At 41.5% G+C, this 26,360-nt stretch overlaps 1 protein-coding gene across 1 annotated transcript; it reads left to right on the top strand.

The window, feature by feature from the left end:
• Nucleotides 1–13,362: 13,362 nt before the first annotated feature.
• Nucleotides 13,363–25,542, top strand: ART4 (ADP-ribosyltransferase 4 (inactive) (Dombrock blood group)). Its single transcript, XM_039239922.1, has 3 exons — nt 13,363–13,791; nt 15,730–16,438; nt 24,803–25,542. The coding sequence occupies exons 1-3, from the start codon at nt 13,612–13,614 to the stop codon at nt 24,892–24,894; spliced, it is 981 nt and encodes a 326-aa protein (XP_039095853.1). The 5' UTR covers nt 13,363–13,611; the 3' UTR covers nt 24,895–25,542.
• Nucleotides 25,543–26,360: the final 818 nt, after the last annotated feature.

Raw genomic sequence — 26,360 nt, 5'->3', positions numbered from 1 at the left:
ATGCTTCAGTTCTAATCCCCTGAGGCATAGGATTAATTAATTAATTCATCTGACTAGTATAATATATATTCCATATGTATGTATAATATGATAAAAAGAATGACAGATGATAGATAGATAGATAGATAGATAGATAGATAGATAGATAGGAACCCTTTGAAAGATGCAGGGTTTTGCCTGAATTTTCTCCTCAGTGTTAAGCCCTGTTACTTATGAGCTGACCTTCAAAGCTGCATAAATCTAAGTTCCTTTAGTTTCCTCACTTTAGATGCCAATCCCAAGTCCAGTTTATCACCTGTGTTTCTAACTACATTGCTATAAATCAGAGGTTCCTATGATCCCCTCTTTGGGTTCAACTAATGTGCTGGAGCAGCTCACAGAACTCAGAAAACACTTTCTTACGTTCGCCAGTTTATTATAAAGGATAAAGATAAGCGAGATGAAGAGGTATATAAATCAAGATCTAGAAGTGTGCTAGGGGCGCCTGGGTGGCTTAGTCGGTTAAGCGTCCGACTTTCGCTTAGGTCATGATCTCGCGGTTCGTGGGTTCGAGCCCCGCGTCGGGCTCTGTGCTGACTGCCAGCTCAGAGCCTGGAGCCTGTTTCAGTCTGTGACTCCCTCTCTCTCTGACCCTCCCCTGCTCGTGCTGTCTCTCTCTCTCTCTCCTAGATATAAATTAAAAAAAAAAAAAAATCTAGAAGTGTGCTAAGTGCGGGAGCTTCTGCCCCCACGGAAGTGGGGTGTGCCACCATCCTGGAATGTGGGTGTGTGCACCAACCCAGAAGCTCTCCACGTTCCAGCCTGATAGATTTTGTGAAGGCTTCTTTACATAGGCATGATCAATACGTCATTGGCTATTGGAGATTTATTCAACTTTCAGCCACCTCCGCTCCCTAGAGGTAGCAGCACTGAAAGTTGTAACCCTCTAACATTGGTTGGTTCCCCTGGCAACCATCCTTAGGGGCTTTTGAAAAATGGCATATAAATAATTTTATTTTAAAATGACATATTTAAAAATTATTATCTTTAATTTTTATGGTTACAAATAACTTGAGATTCTAATGTAAGTTATGGACCATCTTTTCTGAAAACTGTAAGTTCATACATTATTTTATACAGTTGCAGTAAGTCTATGCTTATGACTCCTTGAGATATTAATTTCCCCAAATGCCAGTTACATAAAAGAGATAATTTGGATCTAAAAGGGTTTTTTTTCAACTTTACTGTATTTATTTATTGTATTTTTAAAAATGTTTATTTATTTTTGAGAGAGAGAGAGAGACAGAGCGTGAACAGAGGAGGGGCAGATTGAGAAGGAAACACAGAATCCAAAGCAGGCTCCAGGCTCCCAGCACAGAGCCTGACGCAGGACTCGAACTTATGAATCATGAGTTCGTGACCTGAGCCGAAGTCGCATGTTTAACCGATTGAGCCACCCAGGCGCTCCTTGTATTTATTTTTTTATTTGAGTATAGACACACAATGTCACATTAGTTTCAAATGTACAACTTAATGATTTGACAAGTCTATACATTATATTATGTTCATCCCAAATATAGCTATCATCTGTCCTATTACACTATTACAATATCATTAACTATATTCCTTATAGTTTTTTATTCCTGCGACTTACTCATTCCATAACTAGAGGCATGTATCTCTCTCTGTCCTTCATCCATTTTGCCCACCTCCCTAGCTCCTCCCTTCTGGCAACCATCAGCTTATTCTCTGTATTTATAGTTCTGATTATTCTGTTTTTGTTTACTTATTTTTTTAAGATCCCATTTATGAGTGGGATCATATAATATATGTCCTTCTCAGTCTGGTTTATTTCACTTAGCGTAATACTTTCTAGGTTCATCCATGTTGCTTCAATTGGCACAAGCTCATCCATTTATGGCTGTATAATATTCCCTTATATATAAAAAACATTTTCCTTATCCATTCATCTATTGATGAACACTTGGGTTGCTTCCATGTCTTGGCTATTGTAAACAATACTGCAACAAACATAGGGGTGCATATATCTTTTCAAGTTAGTGTTTTCATTTTTCCTGGGGAAATGCCCAGTGGTGGAATTATTGGGTCATATGGAATTTCTAGTTTTAATTTTTTGAGGAAAATTCATACTATTTTCCACAGTGTCTGTAAAAATTTATATTCTGACCCATAGTGCATAAGAGTTCTTTGTTCTCCACATCCTTGCCAACACTTGTTTCTTGTCTTCTTGATTTTAGCTATTCTGACAGGCGTGAGGTGATATCTCATTGTCGTTTTGATTTGTACTTCCCTGATGATCAGTGATGTTGAGCATCTTTTCATGTATCTATTGGACATCTGGATGTCTCCTGTGGAAAAGTGTCTATTTAGGTTCTCTGGCCGTTTTTATTTGAATTATTTATTTTGTTTTGTTTTGTTTTGATATTGAGCTATATAATTCTCTATATATTTTGGATATCAGCCTCTTGCCCCTTATCAGATACATCATTTTTAAATATCTTCCCTTATTTAGTAGTCTGTACTTTTGTTTCCTTTACTGGGCAAAAGCATTTTTTTTTTTTAATGTAGTCTCAATAGTTTATTTTTGCTTTTGTTTCCCTTAGGAGATGTAGCTAGAAAAATATTGTGATGGCTGATGTCAGAGAAATTGTTGTCTGTGTTTTCTTCTAGGAATTTTATGTTTTCAAGGTATCATAGTTAGGTCTTTAATCCATTTTGAGCTGATTTTTGTGTATGAAGTTAGAAAGTAGTTTAGTTTTATTCTTTCACATGTAGCTACCAGGTTTTCCCAGCACCATTTTTGAAAAGATTGTCTTTTCCCCACTGTATATTGTTGTACCACTTGTCATAGGCTAATCGACCATATGAATGTGGGTTTCTTTCTGGGGTGTCTATTCTGTTCCATTGACCTATGTGTCTGGTTTTTTTTTTTTTGTTTTTGTTTTGTTTTTGTTTTTGTTTTTTGCTGGTACCTATGGTTGTATGTTGACTACTACAGCTTTGTAGTATATCTTGAAATCTAATTGTGATATCTCCAGCTTTGTTCTTCTTTCTCAGGATTGCTTTGGCTATTTGGGGTCTTCTGTGATTTATACAAATTTAAGTATTATTTGTTCTAGTTTTGTGGAAGATGCTGTTGATATTCTGATGGGAATTGCATTGAATCTGTAGATTGCTTTAAATAATATGGATGTTTTGACAAATTCATAAGCATGGAATATCTTTCCATTTGCTTATATCATCTTTAATTTCTTTCATCAATATTTTATGGTTTTCAGTGTGCAGACTCCTTTAAACCATGACTTTTTACAGAGAGAATAAAGCAAATAATAAAAATAATAATTAATAATAAAAGAAAAAAGAAGAAAAGAAAAAAATTATAGAAAAAAAGAAAGAAAATAACAAAATCAAAAAAACAAAAGTAAAAACACAACAAGACAAATTTTTAAAGTAAAATATGTATGTGTTAAGTTAAAAAATAAAACTTTAAAAAAAAATTTAAAAGCCCACAAAACCATGACTTGTTTTCTGTGTCCCAGCACCACAGGGTGACCGGTATGGGCTTATGGACCCTGGTCTCACTGAAGTCACAAGCACCCCCTGTGAGCTGGGCCCTTCTCTAATCTGGGCTTTTTAGGTGGATGGGGAGGGAATTTTCCCATAGTTTCTCAGCTTTTTAAACCTCCGCTTTTTTTTTGTTTGTTTGTTTTCTGTTCCTCATTGTGACCGGAGGTAGTGTGGGTTTTAGGACCCTGGGCGTGCTGAGGTTACATGCTCCTTGTGATGACGGGACCCACCAGTTATGGTGTCTGGACCTGCTCATTAGGGCATCAGGACCCTCCAACTATGGATTCTGAACCTACGCTTTATGGCAACCAAACCTTCACCTTATGGTATTCAGACCTTCCTACAGTCTGTGCTTTTAAAGTGGAGGGGGAGAGAATGTTCCCACAGTTCTGTGTCCCAGCATAGCGAGGGCTGGTGTGGCCTTGCGGACCCTGGGCTTGCAGAGGCCGTAAGCTTTCTGTGCCAATCCAACCCACCAGTTACGGCATCCTAACCCATGCCTTATGATGTCCAGACCCTGCTCCAGTCACGGGGAGAGCATTCCCACATCTCCTTGCCCCCTTTTTTTTTTAATGTTTACTTATTTTTGAAGGAGAGAGACAGAATGTGAGTGGGGTGAGTGGGGGAGGGGCAGAGAGAGAGGGAGACACAGAATCCAAAGCAGGCTCCAGGCTCTGAGCTGTCAGCACAGAGCCAGACATGGGGCTCAAACTCACGATCAGTCAGATCACGACCCGAGTGAAGTCAGTTGCCCAACCTACGGGGTCTCCCAGGGGCCCCTCCCCTCTTTTTTTTTTTAAATAGACTTCACACCCAGCATGGAGCCTTATGTGAGGTGTGTATTTATGACCTGAGATCAAGACCTGAGCTGGGATCAAGAGTCGGATGTCTACTGACTGAGGCACCTAGGTGCCCTCTCCAGGGCCCTTTCGCAACTCAGCTCCTTTTGTTATGCCCAGATCGCGATCTCCCCAAAATCCCAAGACCACCAAGGAGTCCGAGTCACGTATGCAAAGGCCAAGGGCCTTATTACGGGCTTAAGCTCTGACTCCCAGACCTCACCAACGCAACGGATCCATGCTGAGAGCCCCAAACAAGGGCAGAGTAGGGTTTTTATGGGGTTTGTGACGGGGGAACAGTGATCCAATCATAATCATACAACATCATTGACAGCGGGTTTGACCATACACATTGTCTAGAGTATTCGTTACTTTTGGCGGGATCCAATTACAACGCTTAGAGTACCTTTAAATTTAACCAATCACAGAGGGAGCCTAGGATCTTATTCAGCGACTAACGGGTTAACTTTAACATTAGGTAACAGGGTCCTATCTCTAGTTTCTATCTCCAGGCCTCTCCCTTAACAATGGGGAGGGTGGTCGCTGGCCTTTCCTGATGGGGTGTTGCAAGGGTGGTTTCTCCTGCCTTGGGCAATGTGTAACTGCCTGATAGTTCCAGGAAAGCTGAAACCCAGGCCTTCTAGTTCAGAGGGGAAACTTAAAGCCTGTCATGGAGTCAGTTTGGTTTAGACGTTTAGACTTGTGGCCTTACACTTTTTCTGTGCCTCAGCATGACTAGTGCTGATGGGGGCGTGTGAGTCTTGGGCTCACTTAAGTCCCAGTCTCACTGAGACAACTGCCCCTGTCTATATCAGTTTCCAAACCCTGCCTGGTCTAGGTGCATGAGAAGGTAAACTGTGTCCCTCTGACCCGGAAAGTTTTCCCAAAGCTCCTCCGCCACTTGGCGGGGCTCTAACGTTGTCTCTCTTATATGCTAGTTGCCCTTTTTTTAAACCATGCGTTTCCCCTGTGCCCAAGGACAGAGGAATCCATTCCCAGACCTTCAGCACTGTCCCTCCCCACGTGTTTGCAGCCTCAAGGGCGGGTGTTCCCTTTGTTACTGTGTCTGTCTCTCTTGCAGTTCCATTGCCATTCTCTTTCTCTTGGGTTGCTCAGGAGCTGTTTAGTCAGCTCGCAGGTCTTCAGGAGGAATTGTTCTATTAATAAGTGTAATTTGGTGTGTTCCCTGAAAGAGGTGAGTTCAGAGTCTTCCTGGTGGCCATCCTGAACCAGAACCTCCTTAAGGGCCTTAAAAACACCACTTCATTACATTACCTCGGGTGTGGTAAAAGGGCTTGTTTGGAATAACAAAAGATACCCATTTCATGGTTTTGGCTGTGGAGCTATTTCAGGAACTAGAAAAGATGCCCCTTGGGGCGCCTGGGTGGCTCAGTCGGTTAAGCTCATGATCTCACGGTTGGGTTCGAGCCCCGCATCAGGCTGTGTGCTGACAGCTAGCTCAGAGCCTGGAGCCTGTTTTGGATTCTGTGTCCCCATCTCTCTCTGACCCTCCTCCTGTTCACGTCTCTCTCTCTCTCAGAAATAAATGAAACATAAAAAAACAAAAAATAATAAAAAGATGCCCCTAGAGCTCTTAGCGCTTAAGAAATTACCACAACTCCAGGTGGCGTGTACCACAAACCATGGACAAGAGCAAATATATATTTACTATAAATCTCATCATTACAAGAACACACACAACGAAGTTGTTCTGTAAGAATGTTGAGGGGGAAATTCAGAGTGGGTAGAAGTTGATGAAAACTAAGCTTCCTAACACTAAGGTCCTATACTTGAAAAAAAAAAGTGGAAATGAGAAAGGTTAGATAACATGTTTCATAATGAAGCAATTGATCTCACAACTATTGTTACAAACATATTGAAATAATGGATGCCAATGCCTCCTGAGATATCACATCTCTTCTGCGATTTCCCTGCCAAAACTGCATGACCTGAAGCTAATCATCAGGAAATAAGAGAGAAGCCCCCATGGAGAGACATCTACAGAATAACTGGCCTCTAATGTTCAAAAACGTCAAGGTCAAAAAGCAATGTCAACACTGGGGAAAATGTTTCAGTTTAAAGAGACTAAAGAAACTCGGCAACTAGATGTAAAGGGTGATCCCAGAGAATGGCCAGAATGGAAATTATAGGAAGAGGTGGTTAATTGTTTCTGGACTATGTGTTAGATAATAGTATTATATAAACGTTAAATTTCTTGATATTGGTTGATGAGGGAACATAAGGCAAGCTGACAGACCGCAAACACCCCCACCCCACACCCAACCAGGTGGGATGTGTGTTTTATTCAGGCTGCCCAAGAACAAAGGAAAGGAGAAAAACAAAGGGTTAACTGATAGAGCTCATAGTCCTGCAAGACCTAAGTTTCCATCAGCTCCCCATAGTGATTGGGGAAACAAAGGCAGAAGGAACCGGCAGATAGAACTAAATTTCCTTATGACTTGCAGCCCATTGACAAATACTTGAGGCAGCAGAGTAAAAGGTTTCTCCAGGAACTCCCTGCTGTCTTAATGCTAATGCTTTGCTAGAGGGAAAAACAACCTTAGCCAGACAACAGCTAGGCCTCCAGTATCCTGTGAGTCTTCTTTAGCCTATGAAAATCTCACTGGAAACTTCCCCTGGACTTTACCTCTCTCAACCCCATAGTGTATATCCAGGACAGCTCTTCCTGCCCACAGGCCCCATCCTGGAGCTTCAATAAAATCAGCTTTTTGCACCAAAGACATCTTTAATGGTCATTGGCTGTGGACCCAAAGAACCCCACTATCACCCTAGAAAACCTCATCGTTGGTAATTGTATTGTGGTTATGTAAAAAAAAAAAAAAAAAAAGTCCTTGTCTTTAGGAAATAAATGCTGAGGTATTTAAGCGTAACGTGTGTTACATTAATTAAACAACGAGGTCATTTGACTGAGAGGAGACGTAGGTTCTAATACCTTAATAGCCTATGTAAGCAAACCAAAACCTAAGCACGTAAAGGCCTCAAGGTTAAGAAATCAGAACCTAAAGACAACCAATCACAAACAGCCAAGGAGTCTTTCCCAAATGAGGCAAATGCTCACACGACAGCCAATCAAATAACGTCCTTGCTTCGCTTCCACCTTTCTCCGTAACAATCTTGCCCCTGGATCCTATTGGTGGAGCTCTCCTGATCACTTCCGGCCTGGTGCTGCCCCATTTGAATCTGGTTTTGCTCATATACGTTCTTAAAATTTTTTAATATGCCTCAGTTTATCTTTCCACAAGGGGACGATATGTACAACTAATTCTCAGGTGGTTTAGAAAAAAGTAAGAGAATGATGGGTCAAGCCGAGGAAAATCTAGAAATCTAAGCATGTGTGCTTTTTTTAAAAAATATTTTTATTTATTTCTAGGAGAGAGGGAGAGAGAGACAGCATGAGCAGGGGAGGGTCAGAGAGAGAGGGAGTCACAGACTCTGAAACAGGCTCCAGGCTCTGAGCCGGCAGTCAGCACAGAGCCCGACGCGGGGCTCGAACCCACGAACCGCGAGACCATGACCTAAGCGAAAGTCGGACGCTCAACCGACTAAGCCACCCAGGCGCCCCAGCACGTGTGCTATCTAATGTGATAGGGTATGTGGGAATTCCTTGGACACGTGCATGTTCCTTGTACAGACTTGACATATGCGTGTTCCTTGTACAGGCTTGAAATGTTTCTGTAAGTTAAACTTTTCAACTAAATGACAGTTATTAAAAATATGAAACAATTAAGGAAGTTTTACTCAGTTCTGTAAGGGTATTGAGGGTAAAAGAGAACTAACAAGATGTTAAAACCATCCCGAGTTACCAAATTTTGGGGTCTCTATTAAACTACCTTCCTTTGGGGCACCTGGGTGGCTCAGTTGTTAAGCTCCGACTTCAGCTCAGTTCAGGGTCTCATGGTTCATGGGTTGGAGCCCCGCATCGGGCTCTGTGCTGACAGCTCAGAGCCTGCTTCGGATTCTGTGTCTTCCCCCTCTCTCTGCCCCCACTCACCCTCTGTCTCTCTCTCTCAAAAATAAATAAACATTAAAAAGCAAAACTACCTTCCTTTGGATAACAAGGATTTCTGGCAGTAAAATACCCCCATTAAATTGACACAGGTCCACAGGAGTTTAATAAGATCCAAACAGGAAGTACTAAGGGTCATTTCAAAACCTTTAGGTTGGTGACAACCAATATAGTTCCCCCTGGACAAGACCTTGCAGGGACTACTTGAACCTATGCCCCAAAGGTAGCTTTAGTAGCTTTAGAAAACTAGTCTAGAATGTTTAGAATTTATTCTAGAAAATCGGCAAAACCTTTTTTTAGAACAGCTGTTTATTTGGAAAAAATTAGTAAAAATTAACTTTCACTTTGTTGGATACCCTAGGAGTTGTTGTCGGCCTTCGAAAATCTGAGTCGGGCCTAAGCAGAGCCAACAGGCCTTGAGCAGCTGCTGCCAGTGGCACCAGGAAACAGGAAACTGAGGAACAGAGACATAAAATACTTTGCCCGAGGTCAACCATGAAGGACATAATAGAACTAGGAATTGAACCAAAGTGCCTCTCTCTTCACTAATCAATCTGCTTCCAAGCCAATATGATTCACGTTTCTATTCCGTGATATTTTATAGAGTATCCCAATTTCACTGTCATCACAGCCCTATACGAGCCATATTGACAGGGAAAAACCTGTTATCAGACGGCTAACAGGACTGATGGGGGGATTCTAGTCCCTGCCCAAGGACTTCCATTCCGGGTTTTCCTTCCCGCCCCGCTTGGGGGGGGGGGGGGACAGACTATAAATTGTCCCCTGTGGCCTGTGCTGATCCTCAGCGCCCGCCCCTCTGGAGAGTGGTCTCCTCTGAGCCCCCCGGTGTAAAAAACATAAACCTCCTGCCTCCCAAGATCTCCGAGTGCCTCTTGGTTCCTCTGCCAGGTGATGCGGACCAGATTCTGTAACAATATCATCTCCGTTTTTACATGTGAAGAAAATGAGACTGTGAACTAACATAGCTTGTTCAAATTCACAAAAACCAGGAAGACATAAAGGAGAAAGATCAACAGTTCGGTGCAATCTCAAAGCCCATATCCCACCAAGAGAGCAGAAATAGGTTGTATTTAGAAGAACAAGGTATCAAGGAAATGGTAACTGAGTGAACCCCAGCTCTAAATGAACATATTAAATGATCACATGCGAACTTTCATAAACTAGCCCCCGAGGCTACAGGGGATTTTTAATGACTCTACACATTGTCAGAAAGGGGTGCCTAGGTGGCTCAGTTGGCTAAGCATCTGACTCATGGTTTCAGCTCGGGTCATGATCTCATGGCATGATAGGGAAAATATAGGATAAAATAGGCAGGGAGGGAAAGGTTAGGACCTGAGGTTCCTGGGTGGAAAAAACCACATATTTTGGAACAGTGCTGGGAGCGTCTGACCCCAGCAAACTCCCTCAGGTCTAAGGCTTCTGTTAAGAATGTAACAGACAGGGGCGCCTGGGTGGCTTAGTCGGTTGAGCGTCCGACTTTCGCTTGGGTCATGATCTCGCGGTTCGTGGGTTCGAGCCCCGCGTCGGGCTCTGGGCTGACTGCCAGCTCAGAGCCTGGAGCCTGTTTCAGTCTGTGACACCCTCTCTCTCTGACCCTCCCCTGCTCACGCTGTCTCTCTCTCTCTCCTAGAAATAAATAAAAACATTAAAAAAAAAAAAAAAGAATGTAACAGACAACGACCTCCTCCTCCTCAGGTTCCCCTCAGGAATTGACAGTCAAAATACCTAACTAACAGAAGTAAACCATAAAACTTATGTTATACGAGGGACAGTATGACCACAGTCTGACTCCTCACACAATGGAATCAAGCCAATCAGGAATGGACAGCCCAGCACCTAGAGTTAGCAAGCCAATAGGGATGGAACCTGAGGAGAAAGAAGGGGGAAATGATGTGGGGGACCAACTGGAACCTTCTAAATCAAAGACCCTTGCCTATGGTCAAGGGCATTCACTTTCAAATGTCTCCTCTCTGCAAAGAGAGCTGCCATACTATTCTTAACTTTCTAATCTTATACTCTAATAAAAATTGCCAGCTGCACATTTTCACTTCTCACATTTTCACATCCCACTTTTTTGTTCTTCAAACCGGGGAGACAACAAACCCTGGGGATTGAGGTAAAGAATCCTGCAAAACTGGTCCCTCAGATCAAGCCCCTCATTGGACTCCGAATTAACATCACAAAGCCTGCTTGCCCTCTTTCTCTGTCCTTCCCTCGCTCACTCATTCTCTCTCTTTTTCTCTCAAAATAAATATTTTTAAAAATTATCAGAAAATATTGTTTTTATTTTAATCCAAAATGTACACGCGCACATCAGACTTGTCTTTCCCTATTCCATTTTATAATCAGAATTCTCTCTTCCTTTCCTCCATCCCTCCCTCCCTCTCTCTGTCCGGCTCTGTCTCTGTGCTCTGTCTCTGTCTCTCCTTCCCTCCCTTCTTTCCCTTTCTTTCTCTCTTCTTCCTCCTTTAAATTCTGGACAAAGGAGTTGTATAAAAAGGTTACAAAGTTTCCTGCTTCCCCCTAGTGGTATTATTCTGGAAGTGGAAGTCGCATTGGGAAAAACAGCTAATCTTTACAGAAAATAGAAATAAAAGGACACTTAGACTCCCTTAAAGTGTGTGGAGACAGGGAGCCAATTGGATGAGCGGAAAGAACCTGCGATCACGGACACTCTATTTAACCTCACACAGCCTCCGGAAATGCACGTGTGATGTGGAAATTAAACTGTCTCCTCACAGTTGTCTTGTGGGTTGAGATAATATACTAAAAAAAGGGTCTTGAAACACAGTACACTCCCAATAAAAGGTAACAATTATTTAGTTTTGACGGCTCTATAAGGTAGGAAACTGAAGCTCAGCACAACTTGCTCTTCGTCTTTTTTCAATTGTTTATTTATTGGGTGGGGGGTGGAGCAGGGACAGAGAGAGATGGAGAAAGAGAATCCCAAGCAGGCTCTATGCTGTCAGTACAGACTCTGTCAGCGCAGAACCCTATGCGGGGCTTGATCTCATGAACCTGGAGATCATAACCTGAGCCGAAATCAAGAGTCCGACGCTTAACCCACTAAAGCCAGCTTCCTTATTCTTGAGCCAGCCAGCAAGCTGTAGAATTAAGCCCATAGTCCAAGTTTTCAGACTCTAGGGTTGTTCATCACACTTCCATCTCCCAAATTAATAGTTGACAATGAGGAAACAAAGATTTTAAGAGTCTTAAAGGGATATCTATTTTACCGTGTTTTCCACTAAGTCCATAAAATATGCATTTCAGTGATCTGCGGGCACATCTCCAGAATTGCACTTAAAGTTACAAGAAGAGAAGCACACAAAGATGTGTGTCTGAAACAGGCTCACAAATCATTACTTGCAATAGCACAAAGTTGAAAGCAAGCTAAATATAAGATATTTATTCAATGAGCCTTGGTACAAATAATGATAATTTTATTTATTTATTTAATTATTCATTCGTTCGTTCGTTCGTTCATTCATTCATTCATTCATTCATTCATTTGATTGATTTCTCAGGGCCAGAAGCTGTTTTAAGAATTAAAAACAGATTAAAGCGTTCAATGAGGTAGGTACCATTATGTTCCCTTCACTGATCTGTCTGTTTCTGAGACAGATCCCTGGGTCCACTCCATATTTCATCACATGGTAGCACCTATGGTGGAAGACTGTGCAGCTATGGAAAAAAAGTCATATTTTCAATAATTATTAAACTATATGGAGATGTGCTTACATTAAAAATGTTAAGGGAAATAAACAGGATGAAAAATTCAGTCCTAAGTGTGTGTGTCTGAGTCTGTGTGTGACACAAAATCTAAATCTCAATAGTACCCTTGTCCAGGTAATAGGTTATAGGTAATTTTCTATCCTCTTTTATATTTGTCTGAATACTTTGAATTTTCCTCATGAGACAGAATTGCTGTGATCATCAGAAAATTTAGATTACAAACTATTTTAGGGTGCTGAAAAAAATACCATAATTTCATGTTTTTTAAATGTTTATTTATTTTTGAGAGAGAGAGAGAGAGAGAGACAGAGTGTGAGTAGGAGAAGGGCAGAGAGAGGGGGAGTCACCGAATCTGAAGCAGGCTCCAGGCTCTGAGCTATCAGCACAGAGCCCGAGTCTGACTTGGGGCTCGAACTCATGAACTGTGAGATCATAACCTGACCCAAAGTCAGACACTTAACCGACTGAGCCACACAGGCCACCCCCCAAAAATACCAGAATTTCTAAGAACAAGACTTAGTCTCTCTTCACAGTTAAATAATAAAATAGGAAGCATTAATGGGAAAGATCTGCAAGAAAAACAATTACCCCAATGATTGGGAATAGAGGAAACATGTTCAAACTAGAAAGGGAAGTACCCGAGAAAGAGTGTCTAACAGAACACCTGAGCTGCATGAACTTAGCACACTGGACCCTCCTTTTGATTGAGGGCAGCTGTTCAGAGGCTGTCTTCTGACCTTGGTCATAAGGATTCACTATAGCCTGAAAGAGTGTGGATAGGGGATCTGATGCCCTCAGAAGAGAAAACAGAGAAGAGCTGTGACCCCAACAGGTATAATTTCTGGACTGGAGAGTTTCAAGGGTACCATGCAAAAGCGGCAATGAGAGCCTTCTTTTTGACAGTAACCCTAAAAGGTGAGCTGCTCCTCGTCAGCCCCTTCTGGGCAGGGCCAGCCTATCAGTAGCACCAAATGTGCCTGACACAGGCCCACCTTGAGGCGGTACCTTTCCAGCGACTTGTGTGAGCCAATCATGTCTCGCACAGTGAAACCCTGCAGCTCAAGATAATGTCGCCGGGCCCCAGACACTGTGCAGCTGGTGCCTTTTCCTGTCTTCCTGAAAAAGCTAAGGTTGAACTGCTGAGCCTGACCTTTAACAGGCCTTAGGAATTCCCCCCACACAGACTAGATAAGAGATTTTTTTTCCCCCACTGGAAACTTAACAAGTTCACTTTAGAATCCCTTATTTGGTGCACAGATCTGGCTATTTCACAGAAATACCGGCTCTGCAAATAAGTTGGAGTTGATCTCCCCCCTCGGAAAAGCTGCTGGTTGGTAGTCATCAACAAGACGCGATCAGGGAAGGTTCTTGCGGAGACTCATGCAGAGAGAATCCTGAGGGAAAACACAGAGCACTCATTTCAGGATGAAGCTGCAAGAGCAAAGGATGGTACCAAACCAGTGCCATCCACTGACTAACAGATGCAAGAGGGTTCTTTGCCCAACTACGACGACGGCCCCTGTGATGCGAATCTGGCTCCTTCCCAGGCGGCTTCCTCTCCTGATGCTGTTCTCTGCCCTGCAGACACCCACCCGGAGTTCAGAGGTAGGGCACACCCAAAGAGGAGACTTCTTTATGGTCAGTGCCCCAACGGGATACTTCCCTGGTGACAGCCTTTAAATGGCCTTTGGTTGCTTGGGATCTAGTTTCTCTCAGACATTTTAACAAATAATGCTAGTGAAGGGGGTTGAAAACAGTGATCAAAATTGGCGGAATTCGTTAGAGTTTATAAATTTGGCATTAGGGAAGCTGGGGGAGTAGAGTTACTCGCATGATTCTCCATAAAATGTAAGTAAAACACTGCTTCTGTAGGATAAGTGATGCAAAATAGCCTATTTGACTTTAGACTGTGTCATATGGATCAAGTCAAAAGAAGTATTATGATTTAAAGTTCTGCATAAGTGGGGAGTCTGAGTGACTCAGGCAGTTAAGTGTCCGACTTTGACTCAGGTCATGACCTCACGGTTCATGGGTTCGAGCCCCGCGTCGGGCTCTGTGCTGACAGCTAGCTCAGAGCCTGGAGCCTGTTTCGGATTCTGTATCTCCCTCTCTCTCTGACCCTCCCCTGCTCACAGTCTCTCTCTCTCTCAGAAATAAATAAAACATTAAAAAAATGTTAGAGTTCTGCATAAGGAAAAATCACCTAATGTTAAGAGATAACAGAGTACATATTTGAGATAGAGTACTATATTAAGGTTTTTAGAGCTTACAAGATTGAACAGAGCATGGTATTATTGATTTTGGATTCGTTTGGCTTAAAGAGATTCTGTAGAACTATCTGTAAACCTTCCATAAAGAATTATTGGTTAAAATCATTAAACAGCCTTAAGACTCTTCCATTTTACACACCACTAGACAACTTCGCATCATAAATAACAGTTAAAACACCAAATGGTATGTTTTTGAGTGTTAGCTGCAACATCCTTGACATTGACTGGATGAAATCTTATCTCCTAATATAATGAGTTCTGGCTATTAGAAAAGCATAGTTTCTTTGCCAAGAAGAAAACATCTTAGAATGTGGATAATTGAAAACGAGGCTCTAAAAAAATGGACTGATGATGCTTAAAGAATTTGTATTCAAATCTCTAACACTTTAATACAGACTAGATATTAATAAGTAACATTCAATGGACTACCCATGAGAAAATGTCTTTTTCATACCCCTGTCTTCTAAGAGGAGGAATTGTGCGAGGCACACTCCTGACCACTGTCCTAACCCCCGAGAGCTGGGCAAATTTAGTTGACTGGTAACATCAGGATTAATAACGGAGTATTCTGAGCCTGACTCTCCTCTTCTTCCTGGCAGTTAGTCTGACGGCAACAGGCATGAGCTCTGTGTTCCTCCATGACCAGAATCTTAGTTTGGGCAGGGCCATAGTCTGCACCAAAGTGGGCAAGTCTGCCTCATTCTGAGGTTTACTCTTAACAAATCTACTTTAACCTTCACATATGCTTTTTTTCCCCCCTCAAGTTTTTCAACTGGTCCGAAGAGAGGGCCGTTATATACTGTGGCCCCCTTGGGAGAACCCAACATTACTCATCACTGAAGGTTTTTCTTAAATAAAATTCAAAGACTCACTATAGGTTTTAGGTATTCACAGAGAGAGATGTTTCTTAACACCCATGAGAGAATGTGAAGGAGTCAATAAGAAGGTATACATAAACTTTAAGATTACAGGTTTTTTTCAAAGTACTCCCTACGCAAAAGTACTGTTTCCGGTTATACAAGAAGGGTCACTTCCTCCCTAAGGAGAGGAGGTCTTTTGGAGCTTTTAGTAATATTCATCAAACCAAATTCAATCTCTAGCACAGGTCACTGATACAGGAAGTGCTGGGGTAGTGTGTAATGATCATGAGTGAAACTTACTTCAGCAAATAAGTTTTGAGGCAAAGACTTGCTTTTTTGGAGTATAGCAAGTCAGCCATCACATCTGCCATCTGAAATGAACAGTTAAAATCAAGATTTTTCTTTTCTTATAGGTTGCCATTAACATCAGCTTTGACTTGGCACCAAATTCCTTTGATGACCAGTACCAAGGCTGCAGCCAGCAGGTCATGGAGAAGCTAAGACAAGGGGATTATTTCAGAAAAGAACTAGACTCACATAGAAATTACTCCAGGGTCTGGAATAATGCCCACCTAACATGGTTGAACCAAGCAAAAGATCTCCCCAAGAACATTAATATGATACATGCTGTGGCCATCTTGGTTTATACATCCAACAACAGCATTCGCACAGACTTCATCAGAGCCATGACCAGCACTGCCAGGACTCCACAGCAGTACCAACATTCATTCCATTTCAAATACCTACACTATTACCTGACCTCAGCAATCCAGCTGCTAAGGAAAGAGAGAGTCGGGAAGAATAACTCATTGTGTTATGAGGTACATCATGAGATGGAGGCTATCAATTTGGAAGCCTACAGAGGTGCCACCATCCGATTTGGCCAATTCCTCTCCACCTCCCTCCTAAAAAAAGAGGCACAGAAGTCTGAAAAACAAACTCTATTTACCATATCCACCTGTCTGGGTGCACCTATAGAAAAAGTCTCCTTCAAGAAGAAGGTCTTGGTCCCTCCCTATGAGTTGTTCAAAGTTGTAAATATGAGCTACCACCCAGGAGGAAATTGGTTGCAATTGCAGTCAGCTGGGAACCGGAGCACATTTAACTGTCAGCTGCTGAAAGGTATTATATTATTGATCTACACTGACTCCACTCTAATCGGGATCACAGACCACTGTTCTTTTATAAAAAGGTATTTTTTCTGGGTAGGCTTGTTGAGGGAAAGACCAGAACCATGGAAACTGGCCTTCAGGAACGGTGGAACTGACAAATTAGAGATAACCTGCCTTCTTTCTTGGTTTCCCTCCTCTCCTTTTTCCTCAGCTACCTCTAGGGGGGGAAATGTGTTTCTGCAATGGGGCATTCTAGCCGCAGAGAGTAAAGCTCTACTGAAAAACCTAGCACATAAAACACAGCATTTTTACCTTCTCCCTCAAACTCGGTTTTTTTTTTGTTTTTTTTTGTTTTTTTTTTTTTTGTCGTGGTCATCACAGGAATAAGCAGTGCTAAAAGTAAAGCAGGAAGCCTGATTTATTCATTCACTCTTAACTATTAACCATCTTCTATGTTCCAGGAACAGGGATGGGAGTCCCCAGGCGATACGAAATGAATAAAGCAAGATCGCTATGCTAGGGAGATTTGTAGTCGAATGAGAAAGGGAAATATGAACAACTGCCCACACTCGGAAACCCTAAGCAACCCACCAGATGTTTAAGCAATTGCTGTGGCGTCCCAGTGTAGGAAGCTACTCATTATCTCTGGAGAAAGTGAGAAAGGCTTTGCCATAGAGGACCACACGGGACTTGAAGTAGGAATGGGGGGGGGGGGGTTTGTCGGTGAAAGAAGAGAGGAAAAGTCATTTCAAGCAGAAAGCAGCATATGTTGAATCACAGAGATTTCACATAGCCAGTGTCTTTAGGGAGTCTTCACGATTCGGGATGGTTGGAATGGAGGAGAGGTAGGACATAGGAACAGTAGAAAGGGAACATGGGATTGATTGGGCTGCGAAGATTCAAATGAGCCAGGCCATTAAAACTCTTGTATTCTATGCTAAGGACTTTTCAAACCTCACGCAACAGGTAATGCGGAGTCATTGGAATTTTCTAAGGAGTGGAATATCGATTAGAACAGTATTTTAGCTAGAGCTCTGATGATACCATGAAAAAAATGCACTGAGGCAGAAGCAATTGGAGACATCACAAAACAAATACATAGATATATTGTTAACAAAATATAGATATATTGTACATATATTGTTAAGACCCTTTTTAGAAAAATATGTGGTTGACTCCTTTCCATCCCTGTATGTTGCCGGCCACGGTCAGTGCACAAAAGGGTGGTGCTGTGGCAAGTGCTGTGCCCTGTCTGATCCAGAAGGAGGACCGCCCTTACCCACATGTGCACTCCTTGCCACTCACACAACTGCCGTGTCTACCTTTGAAATACTCCTGAGTCTTTCTCTACTCCATCATTATTGCTATTGTTAGTAATTCCGGCTGTCAGCATTTCTCAACATTTTGGGGCTGCAGTGTCACAAAAAGCCTGAAACCATCATCCACGCTGAGGTCTGGGGCCTGCTCACTGTGGGCAGTCTGCAAACACAGACCAGGGGAGAGGTGACCTATCAGTACTTTTATCTCCTCCTTCTTCTCCTTGGAAGTGTGGCAGGCAGCAATACGTGTGAAATGAGTATCCGTTCCACAGAACCCCTGTTTTGCAGAGGAGAGTATGAAACAATAGAGTATGAAGAAGACAGTGAGATTTTGGTAATAAATGAGAACATTCACAGCCAGTTTCCAGGATTCTTTGGAACTACACTTGACCATAACACTATTGTTTCATCCTCATCATGATGAAGTTGAGAGAGAAAAATTTTTCTAGTAGGTCGATGAGCACAATGCAATATATTAAGTAAAACATTGTAGGGCATTGACACAACCCATATCCACCTATCTCTACTTATTACCAAAAAATTATATTAATTTCATGACGTTTGTAGCTCTCAGGAAACAGATATAGGAGTATATAATAGAAAGTATTACCCATATTCCTTTCTCTGTGAGTCTCAAAGAAAAGGTATTTCGAGACCCTCCACATCAAATTAATGATCTCTGCTTTCCTGCCAGGAAGCTACTCAAGCACAACTTTGGGTTAAGGTTGAGCTGGGGTAGCCATGCATATCACTAGATTCTGGAAGCTTGGTTGGTCTTGCTGGATATCTGAGATCACAAATCATACTTAAGGGAATCAATAGTCTTGTATTGCTCTGTAAGCTGTTTGTGGGCAGGGATGTGACTACATAGTATTTAAGAGCTTGGCATGGAATCCAGGCACTTTGACCCCAGATCCACTCTGTCTAAATTCCCATCCGACTGGTACCATGTTTTAGCTGTGTTCTCAATCCAGTTGCTTAAACTCCCTTTGTTTCTTCAGCGATGGAAGGAGCATCATAACCGACTCCCACAGGGCTCGTGTGAAAATAAAATAAAATACTAAAGTGTTTCTACACTCCCTAGTGTATAGTAAATGGTAAATAAGCATTAGCCAATGTTAATTTTAGTCTCCTGGCACATAGAGGTGCTCAATCTGTATTTGTTGAATAAGTAAGTGAATAAATGAAGCATTCTCTTTCAGTGCTTCTACGTGACCTGGGCTTTTTGGGTCAGATGACCAGATAACTCAATCGACTAAAAACAGTTTCAATACTTACTAGGACAAGAGAATATTCTAGAACCCTTAGTCTCAATCCCTAGTCAAAAAATAAGGAGCTGTAGCCACAATATAAGTGATCTGGAATGTGGTCGCTTGCAATGTGAGTTATTATATCCAAATTTTTCCTAGAAAGTTGCCAACTGGCAGTCTTGGGAAGAGTTTGTAAATGGCGGAATGAGATGACCACTGGTCATAGAGGGTGATGTTTTGCTTGGTAGGCCAAGAGGAGTTGGAGCCTCTTCCCAGCCAGCACGACTACAAAAATGCTTAGGAGATTGAAAGAGGGCAAGGAACAAGCCCAAGCTGCTGTGATGCCGCTCTTCCTTTGACTTCTTTGGCTCTGACTGAAAGTTGCAGAGAAGGCTGCCTCTTCTCTGCCTCCGGTCCTGCCTTCCCTGAATCCCTTAGGGAAGCCAACTGAGGGAAGCCTCAAGGCTGCCCTTGGCTGGTTGTTAGCACAGACATTTTAGTTGAGTACAAAAAGACTACATAATCTTGAGACAAACACAACCGATATCCACCTATCTCTACTGACTACAAAAAAGTTTGATGAATTTCACAATGCTTGCAGCCATTCGCTGCAGTGGGATTTGTTTTCTCAATGAGCGATCTATTTCTGAAACCTTCCTTAAGTCATTTCTGTTAACTATCAAGTAACACTCTACTTATCCCGACTTCTTGGAGCAGTATTGGATTGATCCATACATGACCAACAGGAGGGGGAAGGCGGTGGTGTGTTTTTCTTTTCCGGGAGTCCTTCGCTGGAAGGGAGTCAGATCTGTGGACTCGCTCCAGACCTGTTTTTCTAGATAACTGCTATTGTTCACCATCAATCTCTGCCGTCTAGGGATTCACAGATGGTACTCTACTGATATCAGATTCCTCATGAAACTGGAATCCTCTCAGGTGACTGTTTCTTATTCCTTCCATTTTTTTCCTAAGCAGAAGCCACAAGATATTCTATGTCTCAACAAGTCCCTCTCACCTAGTGACTTGTTTCATCTCCTGTTCCCCCTTAACCTGACAGACACCATATCTGAAAGACAACACGAAGACCTTTAAAATTGGTCAGCCAGGACACTGTAATTCTCCCAATGAAAGGCAGTAGATCAGAGAGCATAGCTTCTTCAGTCCTTCAATTTATTTCAAAATTGGCTCTGTTGACTTGTAACTATAGTTCCCAAGTTCAAAGAGTACCCAGGAATCTGTCGCCTTTGGGGCATCAAAAGGTCAAATTGGTAACATAATATATTTAAGCGAGTCCATTTGAAAAGGAAAAATTGTTTAAGGCATTCTAAACTAACAGCTCTCCATTCTGATACCTCTCTCACCCCTCACATGACCTATACTGGTTACCATAGAAACAGATGTTTTCATGCTCACTGAAACACTCGAAATATGTTGTGTTAGTTATTTGTCCTTAAATGTTGCTTTGTTTAAGAGAATAATCCTTGCCAAAAATCTGTACACACACAAATGCATGCTCTGTTTATATGGTTGGATTCACAAGGAAGGATTTATTTGTTAAAATGTTTCACATAATCAAAATTCTTAAGCACGTTTCTAGAAAAAAAAAATACAGTCAATTGTTTGTAGTAAGCCTCATTTTTACATGGTAGCTTTGCCAGTTACTAGCAGTGAGGACATAGGCAAATGGCTTAGTTCCTCTGTGCTTCCATACATTTACATGTAGAAATATAAAGAAATTTTAATTTCAGGGGGAAATTTTAATAAAAGCCTACCTTACACGATTCTAGTGAGTATAAAATGACTTATGCCTGTAAAAGCTCTTAGAACAATACGGGACACGTGTAAGTACTCCAAACTTTCAGCTACTGTTACTGTTAGATATTATTTATCTTATTAACTTCCTGTTTCCTGTGTTCTTTTACTCTGGGCTTTATCTCAAACTAGTTTTCCCTATTTGTGGTATCACAGCTTGAAGGAGAGTGTCTATCTCACCCGAATGCATGAAACAATGAGTGACCGAATGACTCTAAGAGACCACAGCATGGTGGAAAGAGAAGCGACTTTGGAGCCAGGAAGGGCTGGACATGTGTTCGTAGCTTCGTGGCCTTTTGTCCATGACACCCTATAAGCCTGTTTCTTTACTCATAAAATGGGGGCGAAAGGGGATGTGTGGTAGTAGTTGGTATCCACACTCTCAAACACAATTGAAAAGCTCTGCAAAGTACTTTGCACATGAAAGTGGAATAATAGTTTCATGGCGCAAATGTGTGCTTCAGTGACACTGACAGTGAAAACTAAAACGAAGGCAGAGGCGGAAGAAACAATGCTTACCATTGTTTGAGTGCCAACTTTTTCCTAGAGAACTCTCTAAAATGGTGACACTCATTAATCTCTGCATTTTGACAGAGACGAGCTATAGATAGCATCGATTCCAAATACCAGATCACCTAGACACACTGCATGTCAGTTTTGGCTCTTTCTGGGTTTTTTCAAGGGATTGACGCTTTCCTTCTGAACAATCTGATATAACTCACAGATTCAGAGTTCATGAAATAAAAGGTATAAAAATCATTTGTTTCTCCACAGGCTGTACACCTTAAGGTAGAGATGACCAAATTTAGGTTATAAGACACTGGTAAAATGATATTTATGTAGCAATTTCGTTGACAAAAGGTTTTCACACACATTATCTGTTGAATTCTTACAACTACCCTGTACATTGGGTTACTGACCGCACTGTACTGATGTGAATACTGAGGGTTACAGAGGTTCAATGGCTTGCGTGAGATCAATCGGCTTATAAATGACAAAAGTAGGACCCTTTCCCATGTTTAATGACAAAAAGCCCATGACAGTGTTCTCTATAGAGTGTTCTCAGGAGATTTATTTGTCCGTTCAAAAATATTACTGAGAATTGGGGCGCCTGGGTGGTTTATTCAGTTAAGTGTCCATCATTGGCTCAGGTCATGATCTCGCAGCTCCTGGGTTCAAGCCCCACGTCTGGCTCTGCGCTGACAGCTCAGAACCTGGAGCCCGCTTTGGATTCTGTGTCTCACCCTCCCTCTGATTCTCCCATGCTCGCACTCTGTCTCTCTCTGCCACTCAATAATAAATAAACATTAAAAATGTTTTTTTTTTTTTTAATATTACTAAGAACCTACCATTAGTCTCAATCCTCTCTGACTGTGACTGGATTATATAACTCACTTTGCATACACATAAATTACAAATATATACACACACACATATAAAAAGACAATCACTCACCACTGTGCATGCTGTTTAACTCGAGTGTCTTTTATCACAACCCATTTTATCACATTATTAAAGAGTGATGGTCACGACAGGGCATTAATGGATCGCAAACTCCAGTTTGAAAAATACCCCACTAGGGTACAGAGGGAATACAAAGCATGAGTAGATACTCTAGAAGAAAAGTAAAAACAAATACAAATGTCAATTTAATGTGAATTATCCTTAAATGAAAGAGTTTGTAGATTGCAGAGAATTTAATTCACATATGTTTTTCATTTATTCTCCTAAATAAATATATTGTCTGTGTAAAAGAATAATAAAGTGTGAGGTAGAAATTTAATGACTGTAAGAAAGGCAGAGAAAAAAGAACAAGAGAGGAAAGAAAAGTTACTTTAAGCTGACAAAATAAAATTAAAGCAAGTTTTTTTAAATATCCTGGCTATTATGAAGGGGGCTTAACAGGAAAAGGGGGCTTGAAGGATGAGTATGCTTACAAAATAGTGATATCTGCATGTCTGTTTCTTCTTGGAGCATCATTATAATAGCCATGAAGCAAAGTGGAGTGGTAGTGATCTGAGTATTTCCAAAAAACCTCAAGATGCTCTCATTTTACAGATGAGAAAATTGAGGCCCAATGAAAGCGACCACCATGGTAAAGGTCAGCTAAGGGCAAAGCTTCAACACAAAAGCTAATCCCTTCCAATAACTGTAATTTCTACCTGCTCTATTGGTTCACTGTCCATCAATATTTTCTGATAACTCTGCAGTAGAATCTTACCCCATTAAAAAGTGAGAAAGGGCAGGGTCAGAGGTGCTTGTAATCTCAGCCTCAGTGAGGAGAAAACAAAATAAAAAGTACTACTATAATGAATAACCTGCTACAGTGGTATTAATACTTCCAAGGTCCCTGTGAGAATTCAGATAATACAATTTTAACACAAAGTTTGGCAAAAGCTGAGAACTCTGCACACACTACTAACTTTCCTTATCTACTCTTATCGGTGAAAACTGGGGTTTTAAACATTGCATACATAGAATTCCAAGAAATTCCAGGAAACTCAAAGAATTTTATGCATTATTATGTGAAAGTAGTGGAAAAATATGTCTCCATCATCGGGTCATCCGATCAAATGAGATGTTCAAATATTAAGACAATCACAGAGGGGCACCTGGGTGGCTCATTCGGTTAAGCGTCTGACTTTGGCTCAGGTCATGATCTCACGGTTTGTGGGTTCGAGCCCCGCATCGGGAAGGGGGCTAGCTCAGAGCCTGGAGCTTATTTCAGTTTCTGTATCTCCCTCTCTCTCTGACCCTCCCCTGCTCTCTCTCTCTCTCTCTCTCTCTCTCTCAGAAATAGATAAATCATTTTAAAAAAAGACAATCACAGAGCCAAATGTCTTCCTACCCCAAACATCTTTTCTACCCTAAATAATCAGTGAAGGCTGATTAAAAAGGAGACGCCACTCTTTATTTAGAGCATTTTTAAAGGTTTCCATCTTCCATCTCATTCTATATCCTCACCCCATTAAATTCCCAATTTGTAGTGATACCTGACATTGTTTCTTGTATTCCAGTCTTGCTACCAGGAGCCACACCTAACTGGCTAACCTTCCCCATACTTCCTGTGGAAAGCATGCAGTTGTCGGCAGTACACACACACACACACACACACACACACACCCACCACCACCACCACCACCACCAAGCAAGACTGTGTGAATACTTTTGGCCCACTTTGTCATTAAAACATGGACATGCATCATATGGAGAAACAATATAAGTGGTTAAAAAAAAATTTGAGCCAGACTCCCCGAATTTGAATGCTTGCCTACACCGCACACTAGATGTGTGATGCTTGGTAGAGTTCTCCACGTTTTGTGTCTCCATTTTATCAACAGAAAAATGGGGATAATGAGAATAAATGCTTCATAGATTCCCTGTGAGGATTAAATGAGTTCGTCTATAGCAAAGTGCTTAAAATAGATCATAGCACAGAATGAGTTGCTTAATCAACGTGAGCTTTCATAATGATGAAGCCGATGGTAATTAGGTGGGGGTAACGGTGATGGTGAGAGAGGTGCTGATGGTAATAACGATGGCAAATCAGGAGATCTCAGACGCCGAGAGCTGGGGAACCCGGAGTAAATCTCTTGAACTTCTTGGTGCCTTATTTATTTATTTATTTATTTATTTATTTATTTATTTGAGAGATAGAGACAGAAAGAGAGACATTTCATTTATTTATGTATTTATTTATTTGTTTATTTATTTGAGAGATAGACAGAGAGACAGAGAAGTGGGAGAGAGAGGGGGACAGAGAATCTGAAGCAGGCTCCAGGCTCTGAGCTGTCAGCACAGAGCCTGATGCAAACAAGCTGACCTCTGTTAGAAAATATCTAAGAGAATATTTTTGTAAGTAGCCAACTTCAAATATTTTTATTAGGAATCTTCTAAGTTTAAAAAAGGGGGGAATCAAAGGAGAAGTGGGGTAGTTAAAAAAAAAAATCTCTGCCACCTAAAACATCTCTTATTTTGTGTTTGTTTTTACAGCTTCCAGCAAAAAGTACAACCCGGCTCCCATGGTTATTGCTTCTCTCTCCTTCTTGACCAGTGTCGTCATCTCTTCCAAAAGTAGAGTATAAAGGAACCTTGTGATTTTGCTTTCTCTGTGCCCTTTTGCTCGATGCCGGCCAGGGCACCCTGAATACCCTTGGGGAATCACTCCGTCCAGCCCTCTACTGACACAGAGCTGACACAGCCCACTGCCTGTGAGAGGACCTGTAACTCCATATATTTCTTCTCCATGGACACAGAGATTCATACTGAAATAGAAAAGGGCCCAATCAGAGCGAGTGAGATACAATCATGGTACTTTTTTGACATTGGGATCGGGAGTGGTGTGGGGGCTTTTTTTTTTTTTTTCCTTTTTTTCTTTTTTTAGTGGAGATCAAAGAAAGCAGAGTGAGTATGAGCCTGGAGCTACTAAGCAGCAATCTTTCTACCTACCAGTAGGGGAGACTCTATCTCCTTGAGTATGAAGCGAACACAATGAAGGAAGAATTGAGAAACGAAAAGACACCGTTTTGATGAGGCCCTAGATCCAACTGTGCCTGAAACTGGACTGACTCCTGGGCTTTTTTTATTACATAAATCAATAAATAGTATGTTTGCATAAATAATTTGGATTGAATAACCTACCTTAAGCAATTAAAGGAGCTATGAATACAAGGATTCTCCGTGATTTTTATTTAGCAATCCTAAATAGAAACAAACCAGAGAAGCTTGAGTTCGAGAGCAGGGAACAAATTCTTCATTAGATGGAAAAGCTTTGAAGCCCAGAGACAGAACTAAAGTGTGAGATTTTTATCAGCATTCAGGACCAAACCAGTGTAGTCTCAGATAGGAGGAAATATGAGAACTTGAGAAATAAAAGGGAAAGTTAATAAAAGATGCTAGTGAAATCTCATTCACTGCCAGTAATGGGGTGCTACACGTGTTTCTAAAATATGACAGAAGGTAGAATTTAAATTCATATATTAATTTCCAGAGGACTTTATGGCAAATTGAATGTTAAGCCAGCATCAAAAATTTAAGTACATTTATTAAGAATGTGTGTAGATGTGTGTGGAGATAAAGATGTAGGAGAAAAAAGTCGGATGATAACCGAGTACATATCAAAGATATATTGAGTCCCCACTATGTGACAATAATTAAGTAAAAGCCAGTATTAATCATTGAACTTCACAGATGGGAATGTTCTCCAACCTACCTCAGTAGTATACAATATGAATGGGACAATGGGCTTGTTTTAGCTGATTTCCGAAGACCTTGCATTGGGCTACATGGAGTGAAGGGGAGGGTTAGCTCTATACCTTTGGATTCTGCAAGTCCATGCTACTTAGCCCCTCTGAGATTTGGGTAAGAAACAACAAAAGTGAGGTCAGCTCAGTTGACTCCAGGAGGACTGTGCCATGAGAGACGAGACTCGTTGGGGAATTCGTTGCATAAAACCACGTGGTAGAGAATTCAGGCATCTCATACTATCATTCGTTACATGGAATTTTGAGAAAAGGGCCAAGTGCATCTCTGTCACCTAGCCTACATTGGC

The sequence above is a fragment of the Hyaena hyaena genome, unplaced genomic scaffold (assembly GCF_003009895.1).
Source record: "Hyaena hyaena isolate Hyena2069 unplaced genomic scaffold, ASM300989v1 scaffold_164, whole genome shotgun sequence".
Taxonomy (NCBI): Eukaryota; Metazoa; Chordata; class Mammalia; order Carnivora; family Hyaenidae; genus Hyaena; species Hyaena hyaena.
The sequence above is the reverse complement of the archived record's forward strand: the minus strand, read 5'-3'. Positions and strand labels throughout refer to the sequence as shown.

Excerpts from the sequence above, each read along its gene's own strand:
- ART4 (XM_039239922.1), top strand. The coding sequence starts at position 13,612 with ATGAAGCTGCAAGAGCAAAGGATGGTACCAAACCAGTGCCATCCACTG. Across the intron at positions 13,792-15,729 it reads CACCCACCCGGAGTTCAGAG|GTTGCCATTAACATCAGCTT; the intron begins GTAGGGCACACC and ends CTTTTCTTATAG. Across the intron at positions 16,439-24,802 it reads TAACTGTCAGCTGCTGAAAG|CTTCCAGCAAAAAGTACAAC; the intron begins GTATTATATTAT and ends TTGTTTTTACAG.